Below are 21,408 nucleotides of genomic sequence, written 5' to 3'. Positions count from 1 at the left end.
GCTTCCTGAGCCCCAACACATAGGGAATACATAGAACTCATACCTAAAATGAGGATTTCTTTACACAGCCCTGCCTTACCCCAGTGAGTCGGTGTGTAGCTGTTTATCCAAGTCTGTAGGTGGTGCTCAAGCAGTAATAACCTCACTGGTGCCTCAGATATTTTGCAATTTCCTAGTCTGATTTTTTTTTTTTGCGAGTGTAGAGGCGGTGTGAAGAGAGGTAGGCTTTTTTCCCTGTAGTCACTATGAGGTGACGTGTGCCAAGGTAAGCAAGATAAATTGTTGAACAAAGTGCACCTGCAACTGAATGCTACTGATTTTCACCAAAGAGCAGGCTGGGGAAAGCACGCTTGCAGAAGCATTGATCTCTGCAGGTTCTGAAGGCTGGAAAAAGCACAAATCCCAAAATTTTCACCATGAAGAGCTCCAGAAATGTCTTCTGTCTTCTCTTCTTTCATGCTGGTAAGTGCCCTCCAAAAACTTTTGCTGTGGCATGGTGTCTTTGGGGTTGACCTCTATGTGATGTGAGAGCGCAGAGGGAAACTACAACCATTTCAGAACCAATGTCATATGACCAGGAAAAGAAATAGAAAGGGAGAATAGAAAAAATAGAAAAGGAGTAGAAAAAGCTGTATTGAACACCTTGTACATGTCTTGACTCATTGGTGTCAAATGTTGTATTTCCTCAGCACTGAATCTGCTTCTGGTTGATGGTGTCTGTTTCTCACAGGTGTGAACAGTTCTATGACACTTATTTAGCAAAAATAGAAATAATTGCCTTGTTCCAATTATGCTGTGTGACATGTTGGCTTTCTCCTGTCACTCCTGAATTCTAATGGCAAATGCTTTTAATTTCACCAGATGTGTTTCTGAAGCACAAAAAGAAATTATCCTAGCTTATTCTGTTTTTACATTATTTCTGTTGAAAGCTCTTGATAGTGTATTAATAGCTGTATTAATAGCCATTTGATAAGATGTTACAGAATGTAGTACTGTTAATTTCAGCAGAGGAGTTAATTGAATGTTTATGAGTGATTGTTATGTGTGTGTTTAAGACCTTGAGTGTATTTCACATGGAAGTTGCCAGCTCCTGGCATTTCATGCTTTACGTATATCTATGGATACACAGAACGGCCAAAATTGCGAATAAACTTGGTTCAGAGACTGACCTACTGTTCTGAGATGTTCTTGGTTGGCAGTAGGAAGAGAGGTAACTCCAGACCTTGTCTGTGCTCGAGCCCGCTTCAGATGGCTTAACTCGTAAGGAAGGAAACAGGAATTGCCCAGGATCTGGCTTTCCTGTAACAACAAAGTTCAGCAGTTTGGAAAGGGACAAATTAATTACCTCTTTTAGATGAGTGAAGAAAAAAGCAACTGATTCATGCTGTTTCACTATTTTGGCTGAAATACGGAGCCAAATGAGCTTTGTTTCATGTTTCAGGTGTATACGGCTAATGAGTTCTATATACAACTTGTGCATTATCTCCTGTGTGTTTATATCTAAAACCAGACTGCTGAGGCTGAAAAATGGCACTTAGCCGTACATACTGAGTTGCCAAGACCCCAGTTTAATTTCCATTTGCTTAACAGAAGAAAATCCCAAGCCCCTTTATTAGTGAAAACCTAGGTTCTTCCTCCTACCCCAGGAAATTAACGGTGAAAATTTCACTCAGGCAGATGAGGCAGATGTTCAGTTTCCACGAGGTGCCTTTTTACCATGACTCTGTTGTGCCTTTCTGCTAAACATCTTGGTTCTCAGAATTCCTGCAACTCAGAGGTGGGCAGTTGTTTCTCCCTCTACTAGCACATGCTGCCATTAAAACCTCCTGTAAGCTTTCCAAGCCTGACTTAACGTTTCTTGACAGCAGTAGAGTTGGCTCTGAGTTGCAGTGGAACAGCAAGCCAAACCTTCTGTTTCGGTATCAGGTGAAAAACAAGCTTTCTGGCATCCAGGATCTTGTTTAGTCTGCAGCCACCGAGTCAGAAAATGTGCGCGGCTGCTATCGAGCACTAGTGGAGTAATTTTACCTTGCAAAGTTAGATGTGGTATCTCAACTGCATGACAGTGGTGGGGAAGTAGAGGGCCAGTCAGAGTTTTTAGAAAACCACATGACAAATAACTTAATGGACTCCAACTTAAAAATCAAAATTGTAGAAAAGCAATGGAAGGTGGTGCCTCCTGCTTAGAAAAATGATCTGTGCCTGTTGATCACCATAAACCATACTTGCTTGTGCATTTTATGTAGGGCGGCACCGTTTGCGCATGATGACACATCCTTACAAAAGCAACAAAGTGTTTGTAGCTTTGGCGCTTAGAAGGGGGTAGTGTTTGGACCTGCTGAAAGACACCTTTCTTCACTGATTAACGGAATCTCCACTACTAAACTTGAGTCTTTTCATTCATGGAACCGCCCTCCCCTTTTCTTGACTGTGGAAACGGCCTCTTATGAAAGAGTGTTTTGAATGGACAAGTTTACTTTTCTAGTTTTCATAATAATCCTAGTGGCAAGGCTCTTGAGCACTTAAGATTGCTTTTTTTTATTCGGACCAAAAAGGGCAGGACTCCAGGTACGAACTAGCAATGCCCGAGACAGAGTTGTCTTTGGACAGTCTCTGGTTTTGTAGCGTATCATTTTAAATAATCATTTTAAACACTTTTGACTCAAAAGATGATGTATCCTGCAAGGTTTTAAGAATAGTCTGGATGCCCTGACCTGTTGCACGGTACCCGTATTTCTTATGTCACAAACAAATGCCATCAGGTTTCAGTGTCTGAGCCTGTCCTGTTCCCAGTCCAGAAACCTTCAGTATTCGTGTTAGGCTGAATGAAAGTGGGAACCATCTCTCTCTAAAGACTCAGTTTTGAAAGAGCCCTGATTTATTTCTGGTTTGGGAGGAGGAACAGAATGAAAGGTTGGCTCTTTGGAAACCTTTAAATGGTAAGCTGTGTTACAAAGGCACCAATGTGTTTTATAATATTTTTCTCTTGGTGTTGCGTTTGCAGCTCTCAGCCTGGAACGTGTCCGCTGGTGCACTGTCTCTGAGCAAGAACTTTCCAAGTGTAATGACATGAGTAAGGCCTTTGGTGGGGCTGGCATCCGTCCCCCTCTGGAGTGTACAAAAGGGGGGTCAGCTGCTAACTGTACCCAGATGATAAAGGTGAGTTGTGAGTGACAGCAGCGTTATTGGTTTAATTTGCCCACGTGCCTAATGATAATCCAGGGGCAATGCACACAGCTCTGTGGTGAGTGTCTGATGATCCAGGCAGCTGACCATATGCCTCTTGGCATTCATGCCTCTGAAAAATGAAAGCATACTTTCTTTTTTTAAAAAAAAATACATAAAGGTATACATACGAACTTGAGTGTCAGAATGGCCCTGTGTTGACTAGCCAAATAGACACATATGGTCAGTCATTAGGAACACAGCAAAGGTCTTAAATATTTCCTCCCAAATGCTAATCTTTGATTTGGGAATTGTGTCAGATTTATTTAGCAGATATTTAAGAAGGGATGGAACCGTAAGATGCAGACAGTAGTTAAAGCTGTGCAGCTGAGCCTGTAAGTAGATTGTATTTTGATAAACTCTGGATCAAACTCCCATTTCAGGGTCCCATCGTTGAAGTTGCTGCACATACAGATGAGATGAGTGTACTCCCAGTACGGAGTACGAGAGGGACAAAGCAGCAAGTAGGGTGAGCAAAGGGCACACAAACCCAGCTGTGTTAATTCAGCTGCCCAGAGCATGTTCAGTTTCCAAAAGGAGCACAGCTCTGGGGAAGGTTTTAAAGACTGTAAACATATGGCTTTGCAAAATGATGTATGGAAAATAATCCCCTCCTTAGGAGGGGGTGGGAGGCAACAAGTGGATATTGGAGGAAATGTGGAGGCAGGTAATCATGGTTGTCTTCACTGGCAGAGCGTGGGGGAAAGGGAGCATGGCTGGCAGTGTCAATAAATAGTATTCTTTATGTATCCTGTGTGGGCATGCCCAAAAATCAGGGGTTTGTGGAGGAGATGCAGCCTGTCAAGGCCGAGAGGTTTGGAGCCAGGAAACGAGGCCCAGCACAGAAGTTTGAAGGGAGATGAGGCAGGCGGTTGTGTGGCCAGAAAAAAAGGAACAAGTTTCCGAAATTGGTATCTTGTAATTTTTTGTTAACAGAAGCAGAAGGGTTGTCTGACTACCAAAACTACCGCATTGCCTCTTCGTAAATACTGTTCTTGAGCAAGGGAACCAAGACTGTAGTGAAGAATGTTAGGAGCAGATACCGATACATATGTGGATCTTAACTCGGGATTAGACAGGAGATACGTAATGTCGGATCTCCCTAAAACCATTTGGCCGATTGCTGCATTCCACGGAGGGACCTGTGAGGCTGTGCAAAGCAGGGTATTAAAAGGGCTGATAAGTGTCTGCTTCTGAAGTACAGGGCACACAGAATTGCATTCGTAAGCCATCGCAAGCAGCAGGCACCTGTCTAAAACCTTGGATTCCTATAAAACTTGATTAGCCAAACTCAGAAACCTGCAGGCGGATAGCTTGAGAGGCTTTCTGATAAAATGAATTCTCACTGTAAGGCTTCAGACGAGGCTTTGTCCTTGAGACCTCCTTTTTTTTTTCTTGTGCTAACAATCTGCTAAATGTTTAAGCTGGCCTACGCTGTGTAGGACTGCGTGGAACCCTTGAGTCCACATCTGCGCTGAACTCTGCTCTTTGAGGGCAAAACGGGAGTGGGACGCAATGGCTGAAGAGGCAGAGATAGGCTGTTTTATAACGCTACATAACTTGGACTTAGTCCTGTGAATGTGTTAGCACATGGATAAAGTAAAAAAACCTTTTTCTTTGAAGGTGTTTAAAAATTGAGAAATGTCTGAATATTAAACTAGGGAACCTGGCAATATTTAATGTGACCAGAGCTATTCTTCAGCAGGACTTCAAACACTTCTGTAGGCAATTCTCAAACGTTGAGACACACAGAAATGAAGTCCCCTCTGAAAATAAACAACAGGGTATTACCATTGTACGTGTACTTATCAAAAAAATCATATGTGGAATAATTCCGTGCTTTTGCTAAATGTATTGGCGAATGCTTGCTACAGGAAAAAAAAATGCCTGTACAGTTGCTGATAAGCCACCTCAGCAGTGGTAGTACGCATTTAAAGGAGAGGTCAGTAGCCTGTAAGCTACTTCACATTAAACAATACGCATTTTTTCTGTCTTGTTCTGTTATTTACACACTGTTATTCACATGCAAGCTATTGATAGGAGACTCAGCTTTTCAATCAGAAAAGTGCTGTCTCACATGGAAATATGCCCATGCAGTACAGTCCTTGTCTTCTGTGGCTGGCCCTTCCCATTTTATCTGCTCTCTTTCCTGTCCGCCACCAATTATAGAGGCTCATTTTGTTCTCCCTGGGGGTGAGGTCCTTCTAACTCCCACCTTCTCTTCTTCCTCTCACTGTCAGGTGTCCCTTCGAAACAATAGGACATAGTTGATTCCTAAACTGTCGTCCCTGCTCTGACTGTCACTGGTGGTATATCAGATCTGGTTATTCCAGAAAGTTTGTGTCTGTTCTTTAAGATGCAAGTATCTTCCAACCCCAACTACTCTCTAGGTTCCCTTGGAGCTCTGTTCAGCTCTTATTCATGAGAAGCAACTCTCAGGACATCTATTGTTTCAGCTAATTAATGAATATCATCTTTTTTTTTTCCTTTGAGCTAAATAAAATATTTCAATTTACATGGCAACTTCAGATCTGATTTAGGTATCAACATCAGTGTATTACCTATGCTCTCACATCATCCCTTAAAAAATTGTCAAGCTTTTTATGTGGCTCAGCCTGTGGGAAATTGCTGTGGTATACTAGGCAGCACAGTCCTAGCCCTACCCTAACCCATGCTCAGCAAACTGCCAATGGATTGGTAAACTAAATTACCCCCTCCAGTGCTGAACCAGAGGTTAAGCAAACTGATAAGAAACTTAGAATCGGCTTAGAAATGGAAAATGTCAAGCTGCTGATTATTTGCTCAACAGTACCTTGTGTCTGTACGAGATGCCCTCTCCTGGCTTCCACTAGGTCCAGTGCACTGAGAGCTGGGTTCAGGTGATCAGAGTGTGCGTAGGAGTTCACTGGTCCTTGCTGCTGTGGGAAGTCCTGTCCTGTGCTGTCCAAAACAATCCTGCTTCTGTAGCAGGATTCCAGCCTGCTGAGGTACAAGCCAGCATGCTTTAAGGTTGCTTTTGAGTACATGTTGGCATTCAGATTTTGCAGCCCCAGAAGACATTACTTCATGCTGTCTGTGTACGACCTCAAAAATATATTTATTTAAATCTTCAAGCCTTGGTGCGCTAGCTATAGAGGTGAATGAAACGCCAAATTGATGGGCCTTAAGATTCATCACAGAGCTGCAGGATCCATTTCTAAGATTCCTTTGGACTATGAAGACTAATGAGGCCATCATGGTCCAGGGCTGGTTTCTGCGTTATTTCTGAAGTAAGGTGGTTTTGAAGTTCTAAAATCCCTCTTGGTAATTGTTCTTCAGAAATTTGTGTGCCCTTAAAAGAACATTTTGGAGAAAAGAAATGCAGATTAAGGGGCCTCTTCTCTTAAATTCATGGGTACTCCGCCTCTGGCTGTTGAGAAATACTGATTATTAAGCTTTGACCTGTATTCTGCCCTTGTGTCTACACAGGATGATTTGGCAGATGCAGTGACACTGGATGGTCGTTTGATTTACCAGGCTGGAAAGGAGCATGGTCTGAAACCTGTGGCTGCGGAAGTATATGATCAAGGTATATTCTGACTAAATAACTTCTGGATTACTTAATATGAGCTTTTTCTTGTGCATTTTTAGTGTTTCCATTTTATTTTGGGCTCCGCCTCTTGAAGACTTTAAACAGTAGGTAATGGTCAGGTTCCCTCTTGGATGTCCTACCCATAACACAATGTGTGGGGGGAACGGGAGATGCAGGGCTGTGGCAGAGTCTGTCCTGAAACAGTTAGGTCAGAACAGCCATTCCTGTGATAGGTTTGGTGGGTTGTTTTTTGGTTTAGGTTGTTTTGTTGGGGTTTTTTTTTTTACTGTCTCATTGCTTACTGTTCTCTGTTCCATACTTTGCAGATAAATTAATGAATTGCAAAGCATAAATTGTTATTAGGTTTATCTCTCAAACCCATGAATTAGGATAAATAGATTTTATTTTTAATTGTGTATATGATTACGTGCTGGAAGAAAGGAAGTGATTGATTCTGCTCCTTATCTGGGTGTCCTTAAGCTTTGAGTTCCTTTCAAGAGAGAGACAGTAATTTAGTGGTGACTTGTCATCCTGACTAAGGGCTCAGTATCAACATGTTTGTGTGGTTCGGAGCTGGAAGATGTCCCCCACAACCTTCAGAGACCCAAGGGGAGGAAGAGCTCTGGAAGCAGTCTGCAGGCAGTGGTGTCCCACTGCTCTATTGAGACAGAGCTGGATGTGGTTTGCAGCTGGGTCTTGGTGTGATCTGGCCAAGGCATCCTAGAAGTGCCCATTGGGCTCAGTGCCCAGGGACCTGGGTCACCTGCAGCAGCCCCCTGCACTGCTGACCACATCGTGACCCTGGTGAGGGAACTGTACTGTAGTTTCTCAAAACCAAATGGGCCTCATGATCTGCCTAGGTCATGTCAGGTTATGAGCTCAAATCAGAGAAAAGTGAATTAAATTTAATTATTTCTGATCTAAGTAAAGTCAGATTGAATGACCTTATGGTCACTTCAGACACTAAACTCTTGACTCGGAGTTACATCAAACTGTAAAACAAAGAGAATGAAATCAGCTGTACTGCTCCAGTAACATCAGCTTGCTATGTTGTGTCAAAATTAAGATGAAAATAGTAGACAACTGGGGAATAATTTTTTTTCACTATTAATTATATCGATTTCAATTCAATCAAAATATATTTAGAATCATAGAAAACTCGTTCTTGGAAGGAACCTCTGGATGTCTTTCATCCCACCTCCCTTTCAAAGCAGGGTGACCTTCAAAGTTAGAGCAGATTGTCTGTGGCCTTTAACTGAGACATTTCACACTGGAAAGGTCATGGAGGACATTCACTCCCAGTCAGCAGGTTCTCACCAAGGATGTGAACGATGTAACTCGCCTGTGGGTAGGGGAGCTGCAAGAGGCCACAAGTTAGTGTATCTCCCTGTAATGCTGCTGTGAGGCTACTGTGCTTCTCTTTCTTCCTACGCTGCAGAGATTGGAACTTCCTATTACGCCGTGGCTGTGGTAAGGAAGAGCTCCAACATCACCATCCACAGCCTGAGGGGAGTCAGTTCATGTCACACAGGCATCAACAGAACTGCAGGCTGGGATGTGCCAGTGGGTTATCTAGTTGACAGCGGGCACCTGGCAGCAATGGGATGTGACCTTCCGAAAGGTAAGAGTCACGGGGAAAGATCTGTTCTTTGGCAATGCCTTTCCATCTGGTCTCGGGACCCTGTGCGTGGACAGAAATGTGTGGTTTTGTTCCTTGGCTTTGCTGCTCCTTGTAAGATGGAATGGCCCTAACGTAGGTCTGATGAAGACTGCAGGGTTTGTTTGGTTTTTTTTAAACTTGGAAATTATATTTTAAGAACAAAATGACTTGTCCCTTCTAAATGTTTTTTAGTGATGTACTGTGTAGATCTTTTAAAATGAGATTGTCGGATCTTTTTTTATTCATAGCTAAAATGTTCTCATTCTAATTTCACATTTAGCTGTAAGTGATTATTTCAGTGCAAGCTGTGTTCCTGGAGCAAATGGCGCAAACTATCCAACGTCCCTCTGTCAGCTCTGCAAAGGGGACTCAGCTGGGCAGAACAAATGTGCACAAAGTTCCCAAGAGCGATACTATGACTACAGTGGGGCTTTCAGGTAAAAATCATGGCTCTATCAGATTTTTTTATCGCTATGCTCTATCCATAGCCATCATGTCCAGGCCTCACTGACAGGAAATTGAAGGCAGAGGACTTCCGTTTGATTTTGTTAGGAATTCTGCTATTACGTTAGGACAACCATGCTTTAAACCTTGACACTGAACAAAAGTAATTCTAAAACCACTATTTCAGGTATTAATACCTGAGTATTAAAACCAAATGGATATTTAGCACTTACACTGGGTGGGGAAATCCCATGGCTGCTTGCTTTGTGTCAAAAGCTGCTGGACAAGCCTGTTTGTTTCGGCAGGCTCTATCCTTCCCAGTAAAACCTGATGACCCTCGGAGTCTGAGCGCTGAACTGCCGCCCTACTCAGCTATTTCAGTTGTGCTATTTCAGTCATGCTACCTCAGTTGCACTGAATTACTGAGTTCTTCTGCCCTCCATTTTTGCACACCAACCTTTCCCTTATGTTCCTTCTTGCTGTCTGCGTGCTATGTTGCAGCTCCCCATCATTGAGTAATAGCATTGACTGAGCAAGGGCAGAATTTGCTCGTCTGAAACATTTGCTCCTTTCGGCGTATTCCCCAAAGGATTGTCCGACTGCCTTAAAGAACTCTCCTGGACAAAGAATGTCATCGTGTTTGTCCCAGGCAGCACTGAACATGCTGTCCATGTTCACCAAACGACAGTGATAGTTTACTTCATGCTCTAACAGCCACTAGTCTCTGCCTTGAGCAAAACTCTCAGCACAAGGAAATAGGTCAGTGTCTGTGGCTGACGGAATGTAGCATACAGCCCTCTGGCCATCAGCCAGCACTGTCCAGTACATGGGAGCTCTGCTTTGTAATGTATCTTTGTGGTTGGGTTTATATTTATTAGGTGTTTGGCTGAAAGTGCTGGAGAAGTCGCTTTTGTGAAGCACAACACAGTGCCTGAAAATACAGATGGTGAGTAATGCAGAGGCTTGTTGAGTAGTGGCTGCAAGGTCTGTAGTGCAGTGTCTGCAATGACAGTACAATGTCAAATGTTTGATTTATTTTGAATTGAGGAGTCAGCAAAAAATGATCTAATAGCAAAAACAGATGTACCCACAGATGTGTGCACTAGGAGATAGAGGACTCCATATGATCCTTTTTTTTAAATAGTTTTTTTATATAGTAAAGGTTAGAGGTGGAATCTTAGGCCTTTTCTGGAAGGAGAGCTTGAACACCACTAAGCTCTTAGTTTTATACAGATCTGGGCTGTTACATTGCTCCTGCCTACCCTGGGATTCCCGCAGAGACTAGCAGAAAGTTAACAAGACGTGGCCTGCCCTGTCTGGCACTTTGTGAAATGTACCTTGAGCATAACATTCCTTTAATATCATGGGCCTGTCTGACCATCATTTACAGGGGAAAAAAACAAAAAATGTTGCATGTGATCCTAGACTTAGGGGTGCTTTTGATGCTGCTGCAGACCCCAATACAGTTCAATGCAGTATCACGAGTGTTAAGCTGTTTATTGTTTTATCAGAGATGTTAAAGGACCAGCAGAAGCATGGGGTATATTGTGCAGTTCGGAATAGTTCAAAGATGCTCAGGAGATGTGCGTTCTGCTCCACAAACGCATGTCATGCTTAGAGCGGACTTGGAGCCAGAAGCATCAGCCCCACCTGATGTCTGTTCCATAAGCATGTTCTGTCTGATTTCAGGAAGAAGTCTTTCTTCGTGGGCCCAGCAGCTTCGCTCCCAGGACTTCCAGCTTCTGTGCCGCAACGGCAGCACAGCTGATGTGACGGAGTGGAGAACCTGCCACCTGGCCCGAATCCCAGCTCGTGCTGTGGTCGTGCGGCCTGACACAGATGGAACAGTTGTCTTCCAGCTCCTGAACCAGGGACAAGTAGGACACCATTTTTTCATCAGTGCGTTGCATTTTAGAGAGGTTCTCCCACCTGTCTTGCTGAACTGAAGACAGGGTATCTGGGCACCTTCAACTCTGGGGGGTTTGAACGGGTTTGGGGTGTCACATGTCCCATGCAGAGGGATGTGTGACAGGTGCTTTTTTTCTTTCTTTAACATTACAGCAAAGATTTAATGGGGTAGGCACCACATTTCAGATGTTTGACTCTGCAGCCTACGATGCCCAGAATCTTCTGTTCAGAGACTCCACCACAGAGCTTGTTGCAGTCACAGCGCAGAATTACCAAGCATGGCTGGGTGATGAGTATCTTCATGCCATGGAAGCCCTGAGCTGCAACCCCAACAGTAAGTTGTCTTTAGATTCCTATTCATAACCAAGAACAAAGATAGCTGATAACAGAGACCGTCTTTATTCTGCTTTATTTACTTCTGACTCTTGGAGGGTTATGGCAAGATGCGAGTCTAATATTTGAGCATGGAAAGAGAAAGGTCACTTTTTGACCTAGAAACAGTAGCACATTGCAGAATACTTTCCTGTGCAAACTGGCCCGCTTTGTGTTGTAAAATGCAGGCATTTTCTACCCTTTCTGGTGTGTGAGACAAATTAATGTGGTAAGCTGCTACTGCTACCTGGTACTCCATTTCTTACCTGCTAGCAAGGGGAAATAGTAATGTGTTGCTGTGTAAATCCTCAGGTAGTCCATAAAGAATGGATGAATGGGTTCTTAGCAGAGAATTTTCTCCAGAAGCTGAAGAAACCCTCAATTGCTCTTTATTGAAGTGTTATGGTGTTTTATACTATTGGAAAAATGTAGAAATTACTTGATGTGCATTCTGGCAAAGTCAGAAACACAGGTTGTAGGAATCCCTGCCTTGTGACGCTTAATAGTCATGGCAACTGAGCCTCCCAGACGTGCTCTGTGCTGTGGCAGAGCCCCCCACCTCCCAGACTTGTCTCTTCTGGGGGTTGCTCAGTGACTCTCAGGTATGAGGAAGCCTGTGTTCAGGGTGGATTGTTGCTGCACTCAACGAACACATTATGGCTGCACTTAATGGTCAGCAGTCGTAGGAGTTCTTGTTCCTCTGGTGTGGATACATTTGCAGTGTGGACATGCTGCTAATGTGGAGAGCTCTGTGGTTCCTAATCAGGTGTAAGTCTGAGCTGGAAAGAAGCACAGATGTAAACATTTTTAATAACATGTATGGTACATAAGTGGCAGTGAGCAGTGTGTATCCCTCCTTGTCTATTACAAAGAAAGTGAACTGTAGTATTTTCTCTCCAATTTTGTGCAGCGTTGCCAGAAAGTCTGAACTGGTGTGTTGTATCCACCGAGGAGATTTGGAAATGTGGTGAAATGGCCGTTGCCTTTAAGAAAAAGAATCTGAAACCAGCAATTCAGTGTATTTCAGCCCAGACAAAGGAACAGTGCATGGAGCTGATCCAGGTAGGCTGCTACAATCCTTGTGCAACAAACCAAATTAACACAACAAGCTGCGCTCTGCTGGGTAGGTAGGGTCAGAGATACGCACGCTTAGCTGACCGGTAGGAATACTGGATTTCAAGGAGGTGATCTGTAGCTCCCATGATATGGACGGGCCTGAACCCCGGTGATCCTCAGTTGTGATGAGGGCACTGTTGCACATCTAGCTCAAGCCTGTATGTTGAAATCTCCTGTCCCCATTTCACTGATAATGCTTTATGCAGGTTTTGAGGGTTCTTTTTAGGAGTGTATTGCTCTTCTACTGTCAGGCTTGCCCTTTGAGATGCAACAGCTGTGATGCTAGAGGTGTCATCATTGTAACAGAAAGAAGGTATCTGCTGTTTTTTTCACAGAAATCCTAAATTTTATTTTATTTTTTCAGAAAAAGGAAAGTGATGTTGTAGTTCTGGGTGGAGCTGATATTTACACAGCTGGGAAGACATATGGCCTTGTACCAGCTGCTGGAGAAAGTTACTCTGGTAAGAAGGTCAGGAAACATAAATATAGACCTTATTTTTCCAGGTTGTTTGAAAACAGCTCTCAATGCACAGCCTCTGTTCCCTAGCCCTGCTGGGAAAGCTGTTTTCAAAGGAAATGAGAATTATTATCCTCACATCATGGATAGAGGAGGAAATAAGCATGGGATGGGTTCCTACAGTGAGTTTGTGGCAACTTTTATCTGTCCTGCTGCAGGACCAGGTTGAGTCTTGGGCAATTTTGAGTCTTGTACCTCTTTATGTGTCTTTTCAATTCTGAAAAAAAAATATTTACAATGGAAAAAATTAGTACTCATAAAATCAAAGTATTTTTAACAGAAGCAAAAATACAGAAATTACACAGTAGATTGTAGTTAGAAACAAATTCTTCCTGTCAATGTGGCTGTGTCAGAGTCACCGATGAAAAGAGGGCTTGTGTCCACTGTGTCACCAAGGCAGAATTTCAATATGCTGCAAAACTCATGGAAATTTTAATACAGGTTTGAGGTTTTCTCATGAAAATAACTTCTTAAAGCAGTTTTGCGTAGTCACTAATGACCCAAAAGTTGTTTTTCCGAGGGATGTATTTGTCAGAGCTGGTGATAACAAGAACACTTTCGTGTTTGTCTCTAGATTGTTCAGTTCAAGTGCGTAGCAGTACCACTATACAGGCTGTAAGTGAATGCAACATGGTGAAGTAGTAGAAGTGAAGAGTAATTAAGTGTATGTTCATACTTCCTGGCTAGCCGATTGTTGGTGCAATTGAAGTTGGCACCATGTAAGTGTAATAGATCTGTAGATGATCGTTAAGCAGTGGGAATGCTTAAGGGAAGCTGCAATGTGGGGTTTTTTGTTTGTTTTGTTTTTTCTGCAAGCTGATGACAACAGCAATGCATACTACGCTGTGGTATTAGTGAAACGAAATCCGTCCAACGCATTCACCATCAGTGACCTGAAAGGGAAGAAGTCCTGCCACACAGGACTGGGGAGAACCGCTGGGTGGAATATCCCCGTTGGTATACTAATTAAGAGGGGCATTATTAAGACCAGAGACTGTAATATTCCTCAAGGTAAGACAACAGTATTATGTATCAAAAATACAGTAACAGTCTAATTATAAACTTTCATTAGGGAAGTAATTTTGTTATTTCATAGCTCTGTATTAGAGCTTATCTGTTTGTGAAGGGATGTTGTGCTTTTAATGTGACGATTTGAAATTTTAAGTTTGCACCAGAGTAGACTAATGGAGGGGTCATACTGATAATGTTACATCTAACACAAAAGTGTTCCTTTCCCTCTTTTTTAATCACAAAATCATTGGCTAATTTAGGTTAGAAGGGACCTTTGGAGCTCATTTGGTCCAACCAACTGCTCATAGGTCCAGTTAGATCAGATTGCCCAGGGCCATGTCCACGCAGGTTTTGAGTAACTCCTAGGATGGAGATTACGCACAACCTCTCTGGACCCCTGTCCCAGTGTTTGACCATCCTTGATATAAAGAATTTTTTTTTCTTGTATCTAATTAGAATTTTCCTTCTCATAACTTTGGTCTGTTGCTTCTCATCCTTTTGCTCTGCATCTCTGAGGAGGATCTGGCTCTGTTGTCTTGAAAAACCCACTATGTCAATGAAGACAGCAATACACTGTTAGTTGTCTTATCTCTAGGCTGACCAAACCCAGCTCTCAGCCTGGTATGTCATGTGCTCCAGCTCTCTGAGCATCCTACTCTCCTTCCACCGTATTCGCTCTAGAATGTCAATGTCCTTCTAACACCGGGAGCTGAAAACTTGGCACAGATGTCAGAGGAGAATAATCACTTCCCCTGACTGCTCCACTAATACAACACAGTAAGCCATTAGCCTTCATTGGCACAAAAGTAGGCTGCTGACTCTTGATCAACAAGGATACCCAGGTCCTTTTTATTTTTTTTTCCCCACAGCTGGTTTTCAGCCTGCTAGCATCAGCCTTTCATGGTCTTACTCCATCCTAAAAGCAGGATTCTGCATTCGCCTTTGAACTCTGAGGTTCCTGTCAGCCTGTTTCTCCAGCCTGTCCAGATCCATCTCAATGGCAGCCCTGGCCTCCAGTGTATCAAACTGCCAAAGTTTATTCTGGTTTTCAGGAATGCATTTGAAGAGTCCATTGCTTTTTGTATTTTATCAATTTCAAGCTTACATATGGTCTTGAAAATCCTGCTGTCTCGGCTCTTGCTTGAGGATATTGACCCAAGTCAGATATCAATAATAGGATAGTCATGGAAACTCACGCTGTCTATACAGACGTATCCCCCCCTAGGTAGTACTTCCAGCTCTGGGATATCATTGCAGTACATGATGCATCCCTGTCCTGAATTTTATTGCATTTATATTCAAGCTGTATTTAGTAATGGAGCAATGTAGCACAACAAGGAAAGAATCTATGATCATTGGACTCCAGATTTGAATTTTGTTTGCCTATTTCCTGTCTCCCGGGAAGCTCTTTGGTCTCATTAATAATCAGCTAAGTGGTGCTTTGAAAATATTTTAGAAGTTGTAGTTTGTGAATTCCAGTAAGGCAGCTGAACTCATCTTTCTAGTGTTCTACTGAAACCTGCATTGGTTCTAACTTGATGACAGTGTAACTCCTTTCTTGTGAAGAGCTCACACTTTTCAGTCCTTACATTGGTTTGTCTGTCTTTCCCCAGCGGTGAGTGAGTTTTTCTCTGCCAGTTGCGTACCTTCAGCTAAGCAGGACAATTACCCATCAAAACTCTGTCAACTCTGTATTGGAGATGATAGTGGAAACAATAAATGCAGTGCAAGCACCCAAGAACGTTATTACAGCTACAGTGGAGCTTTCAGGTAATTAACGCATATGGTTGTTACTTAGTCTGTCAGCTTGTCAAAATGCAAGGAGGAACTATTTTTCATCCCAGTCAGCAAACGGTGGTTACTGTTGGTACAGCTAGATGGCATGTGCTGTAAATGAAGTGGGATGTGTCCCCAGATGTCTTCAGCAATACAGGTATGTCATAAGGCATTACGTTAGATCACGTCAAAGCCTTTTTGCCAGCTTCCTGGCACGCAACCAACCAGATGACCCACAGCCAAATCCACGTCTCTGCTTACAGAGCAATGGACACCCACCTAGTGAGGACCAAGTGGATTGTCATCAGTCCCCCCCAGTCCTGCTTTCATCTAGTGTGACAGTCTGCCACTCTGAGTGGTCAGGTCATCCGTAAAGAGCTTTAGCAGGGAAGCAGGCAAATAGTAGCCAGAATCTGGCTGCTGTAAGTCCATGCCGAGAGGGACAGGCTAGTGGCGGGGAGCCAGGAGTGGGTCTTCACAGTCCTTACTCATCGGTGGCTGTGTGTGAAGGCAAGTTTCTGAACAGCACAACCAACTACGGCCAATGTTCAAATATCAAGTCCTCTTCCAAACAAGATGTGTTAAAGGTACAGAGGGAAAATAGCATAAAATGGAATAAATGCTTTGTGTAACAGCAGACTTCTACATATAGGGCCATGCCCAGAGACTGTGAAACTCTTAGTTCTGGAAGTAGCACTTCCTTTTCCTGACCTTCACCTCTGGATGTAATGGTGCATGTAACAGAGCTGGCAGTCAGCTGTCTTTTTCCTTCAGGGGAGGAGGCTTCAACAGCAGCTGCCTGGTAAATATTGGAAGTGCTAGATTGGGAGAACTACTTTTTACAAATCTAGTTGTGTCCAGCTGCTCTGCTGCGGTACATGCCTTGCAGGCAAACTCCAGATCCTCTGCTGTACTTCACAGATTATCAGAGCAAGCTACCAGTCACCCAATGAATAAGCAACAAATGCTGTTACAGGGTGTATGAGCCTTGCTGATATTCTAAGGTTGTGCATTTGATATTGCCCAGACAGCCCAAACTTTATATGGAGATCACTTTTTTCTAATGGAGAAGATGTTTAAATACTTAAAAATTTCCACATCACTCGATGAATTAAAAGGTTAGGATTTGGGTGAAAAATTGAAAGTCACGATCTTCTGCAAGGTAGGGATGGGTCTGGCTGTGATACTCAGGTGATCCTCTCTGAAAGAAGAATGAGTTGTGGAAAGTGACTGATGTGAGCTTCAAGTTCAGCCTCAGATTTCCAGATTCCTTCATCTCTGGATATCTTCAGACTAACCTGACTAGAGGTAGGAGAGCTCATTCAGTTTGTGTACATCCCACTACCTGGGGTGAATCAAACTGTGCAGAGTACTGAAGAATCTATTGGGATCAGCCTTTTCTGCTGGGGAATGCACTGAACAGCACCTCCCGCGTCCTCTGTTATCTGCATGACAGCGTCAGCTGTGCGGTGACAAGAACTTTGATTGCAACTGCTTATGTTAAACCAGGTACACGTGAAACGTGTATTTTTGGTAACTGAAAAAAATAATAATTTCCCCTCACATTTTGTACTACCTAAACCATGCTTAGTTACAGCGTTATGTCTTCTTGATTGGTGGGTTTAATGATCTTGGTTTTGGAAATACTTCTTGAAAACACGTGTAGAATAAACTACGAGGTACCACCACTAAACTCTGTTACCCACCGATCCTCTGCCAGCACACACTACCCAAAATACCTGGGAAGTCAGATCTCTCTGCTAGCTCGCCCAGCTCACTGTTTTGAGGTTGATTTTAGTTATGTGTTCCTTGCTGTCTGAAGTGAGTGCCACGCTTTCCTTCTGTCTGCTGACTCTTTATTTCAGGCCTAGCAAAAATCTCCTAACAGTCTGTGGTGCCTGTTGTATTGTGTGCTAGACAACACCACAATATAACATGGGAAACAGCAAATGCTGGTAAAGGTGCCTTGTTCTGCACCTTCACCCTGAAACACTGTGATGGAAAACCACAGTTGTAGGAGAGGAGGACATTTTAGGGTGCCCTTGGCATGTCGGGCTGCTTCTAACTCAGAAAATGAGAGGAAACTGAGCTCAGTTCTGGAACAGTACCGTCAGAGCCTGTGACAGTGTACAGGGCAGTAAAAGCAGTGTCTGTACAAGCACCAAGGTCACTCTAACTTGGAAAGAAAAGAGGGGGGAAAAAAGTATACGAGTGAGTGTGCACATATGCAGAATCTGATAAAGTCTTGGGTTGTGCGCTCAAATTATTTTATTCAAAAAAGTCTTAATGACATATACTTTGTACATGATTTAGAAAGGAGTGAAAGTGTTAGCAGATGGGGAATACTGCATTGAGTATCACAAACATATCTTCTGTTTCTTTGCTCATCTAATGTTGGCTTTTTCTGTTGTTTCTCACACTGTATTAAATCAAAATTTTCTGCTGTATTGCTCTCTTAAAATTCTTAATTCAGAATATTTTTTAATACTTTGCAAAGATGTTTGTTTTCTCTCGAGATGCTTCATTTCTCTGGTTTTGCTTATTATCTTAGGGTCCGGTGCATTTGTTTGCAGGAATGTATGTAAGAAAAATACCTATTGTTTATTAGAAAAAAGTGTGGTTCACATAAAGATGCTTTGAATTGAATTTTTATCTCTCATTTCCTAAAGGTGCCTGGCACAGGACTCTGGGGATGTGGCCTTTGTGAAGCACTCGACAGTGTTTGAGAACACAGATGGTAAAGAGTTTTTGCATTTCTCGTTGTTATAATTCAGTAATTGTTTGAGAAGGTTTTTGCTCTAAAGCATTCAGTGAGTGACAATGACCAGTTTCCTTTTTTCAGGTAAGAATACTGATAGTTGGGCCCAAAACTTGAAGTCCAGTGATTTCCAGTTACTGTGTCCAAATGGTGCCCGTGCTGAAGTCAACCAGTTTGCTGAGTGTCACCTGGCTCGGGTGCCAGCTCAGGCCATTATGGTTCACCCAGACATCAGCCGTTTTGCTCTGTATGGACTGCTGGACAAAGCCCAGGTATTAACAATCCATTTATTCTATAGGGGAGTTACGTGTGGTCTAATGCAGACTGAGGATAAAGACAACAGGACCACACTGCCATATTATGTCCCCTGCATCGTGGGATGGGCAGATGTGCACGGTGCAGAGCCCTGTTGTTGGAGTGGGATGAAGAAGGTAAAATACAACCTGTGTAATTCTCCTAGTAAAACCACCCTGCTGCACGAAGGATTTCAACTTTTTGCCCAGCCACTGGTTTCAGTAGTAATTTTCCTGGAGCTTAAGGTGTTTTCCCAAACTGCATGACTTTGAAGTCTACAAGAAATAGAGTACATGCTAATGCTTTTCCCATCCTGGAATTTTCCTAGGAATGTGACAGAACATTGCTGGGTCTATTTCTGCTGCAGCCACATACATGGTAAACCATCCAGGCAGAGCGTGCGTGGCTGCCACAGCTGGGTTCCTGTCCGTACTGAAGTTTACCAGTTCAGAAGCAGTACTGGGTGTCTCCACGCTAGGCTTCAGTCATTTCTGTAGCACCTGTGCAGCCAAACCCTAAATTACACAACAATATTTAGACAGAAGAATTTTTTAAAAATTTGAAAATAGTAACTAAAACCAAAAACAAAATCACAAGTGGTGTTCTTGTAATTGCCAATGGCAGAATTCTGTATCTAATCTACTGGAGCATCTAAAAGCAAACTCATACACAATTGCAGAATCTCTATTATGAACTTCTCATCTGCAGAACAGTTCCTATCATCTTTCATGTTGTATGAGAGGAATGAGGCACTTAATCTTGCAAAATACTGAACATTTTGCATTGTTTTCAGGTCTACTTTGGAAATAGCAGCAATGGAAATGGATTCAAAATGTTCGATTCTTCAACTTTTCAAGGAAAAAACTTGATCTTTAAGGATTCTGCTGTTGAGATTGTGCCAGTAGAAGAGAGGAGGACATATGCAGAATGGCTGGGGAATGAATATATTGAGTCCCTTGAAGGGATGCAAACGCCACAGTGCTCTGGGGCAGGTAATAAGATAAGACAATACCTACTCATGACTACTGTCCTTCCTCTTCTTATTTTATGTCAGATACAAGGCTTGGACTAGCATGGTCCAAACGGCAACTTCCAGGCCACCTCTGCCCTACCGCCTTCTCTTCAGATAAGCTGCTGTTTGGAGAACATGTCATGCTAATGTTTGTGTGCCTCTTCCTGCCTCTTGCTGGGCAAGTGCTTAACAGCACTTGCTCATTGGAAGGGTGGGGGGTGTCAGGGTGGGGGGTGTCAGGGTGGGGGCTGGAAGCTGCCCCTGTCCATGTGGATGGGGTGGAATTGGGGGCAGAAGCCAGCAATACAGCGTCAGCATGGTTTTACAAGATCAGTCCAAAACTGGAGCATCTCTGCCATTGCTGCTGATGTTGAACTGCCCTGGGCTGGAGGATTCCCAGGTGCTGCTAGATGGATACTGGGTTTCTGACCTGTAGAAGAATATCTGCATCTTGGAAGGCGGTATCAAAAATCTTGTCTAGTGAATCCTCTCTGGCCTCCTGGCTGGTTACATTCAGACTCTTGGATCCCTGCTAATCCCATCCTGCCCTAGCTGGGGGCAACGTTTTCTCCTGAGCTCTGCTGCCAGAAGAGGTAAGTGCACAGGGGACGGCCAGGCTGTGGACAGAGATAACCTGCAGCCCAGAATACAGCTTCTGCCATGGACAAGGTCCTCCACCTTCCAGCAGAAAAGAAAATAGGGGGAATCTCCAAAGCCATTGGATGAAAAAGGTGGCCAGAGGGACTTGGAAGGATGACCTGTTGGCAGAGGAAAGAACAAAGCCAGATGCGTGCATCCACTGAGCTTGTTGACTTTCCACAACCAGTGTGCTCGCTGCTTGAGAGATGTCATCTGCCCTGTCATCTTTAATTTGATGCAATCTCCATCAAGAAACTTGTGGCTGTCCTTCTAGATGGGGTTAACTGAGTGCCTGTGCATGAAACTTGTATTTGCTGTTAGTGAAACAAAGTAGTTCACTTCTGATTAACTATTTCTGTATCTACTGGCTTGTAGCATTTGGTTTTTATCTTTGTCCATAGCTGCAATAACAACAAATGTTGCTGTGCTGCTGGCTGGCAGCATCCTCCTGACTACACCTACCACCTCATGATCCTGGGATGAAAAGACATTCACCATAATAAAAAACCTGGTAAAACTAGATTATAATAATAATGTAAATAAATGAAAAAAATAAACAGAAGAAGTAATTACAATTTATCCAGACTTTGGCCTGATAGCTAAACTACCTGGGTTTAAGAGGGAAAGAGATTAAATATGGCCTCCTGCTATTTCATTTTAAATTTGAGCTGTGTCTGCAATAGCGAGTAGTGACACAGTGTGTTGGTGCCCAGACCCACAATTTTAGAGGATTTAAGTCCCTGGGGCTGAGCTCTGCTCCTGTCAGCCAGGGATCCGTGACACCTCTGGCCATGGCTTTCAGTCTGTATACCTTTGAATGTGCTGCGTTAGGTTTTATCTGCCCAATGCACAGCGGATGTATTAGATACATGCTCCACGTGTTTGTGGGCATTTTTGCCACGTTTGGATCGTTTCTACCTTGCAGAGTGGCTTTTTAAATAGGATGTATGGCTAGATCTCCACGTCCTTTGAGCCTGCGAGGCTGTAGTGTTGTCGTTACCCACTGTTATCAGGCATTGCTCCATTCCTTAGAGAGCCCCTGGAGGAGCCTTCGTCCTCCCCTTCTCTGCATCGCTTGTGCGAATGTTTGCATTCATCACCTCTC

The 21,408-nt window shown here is 43.3% G+C and overlaps 1 protein-coding gene across 2 annotated transcripts; it reads left to right on the top strand.

Annotated features, from left to right (window-relative positions):
- Nucleotides 1-172: 172 nt before the first annotated feature.
- On the top strand, nt 173-20,882 carry MELTF (melanotransferrin). 2 transcript variants are annotated; one of them, XM_054835941.1, is made up of 16 exons: nt 176-462; nt 3,005-3,159; nt 6,694-6,793; nt 8,235-8,417; nt 8,737-8,893; nt 9,779-9,846; nt 10,590-10,777; nt 10,962-11,142; nt 12,091-12,242; nt 12,661-12,757; nt 13,630-13,824; nt 15,438-15,594; nt 18,270-18,337; nt 18,443-18,630; nt 19,446-19,644; nt 20,705-20,882. In XM_054835941.1, the coding sequence occupies exons 1-16, from the start codon at nt 417-419 to the stop codon at nt 20,773-20,775; spliced, it is 2,205 nt and encodes a 734-aa protein (XP_054691916.1). In that variant the 5' UTR covers nt 176-416; the 3' UTR covers nt 20,776-20,882. The 2 variants fall into 2 exon arrangements, with proteins under 2 accessions (XP_054691915.1, XP_054691916.1); XM_054835940.1 differs by having other exon boundaries at nt 173-462; nt 19,446-20,882.
- Nucleotides 20,883-21,408: the final 526 nt, after the last annotated feature.

This window comes from Grus americana, chromosome 9 (genome assembly GCF_028858705.1).
Source record: "Grus americana isolate bGruAme1 chromosome 9, bGruAme1.mat, whole genome shotgun sequence".
NCBI classification, from domain to species: Eukaryota; Metazoa; Chordata; class Aves; order Gruiformes; family Gruidae; genus Grus; species Grus americana.
This window is presented reverse-complemented; position numbering and strand designations above follow the sequence as displayed.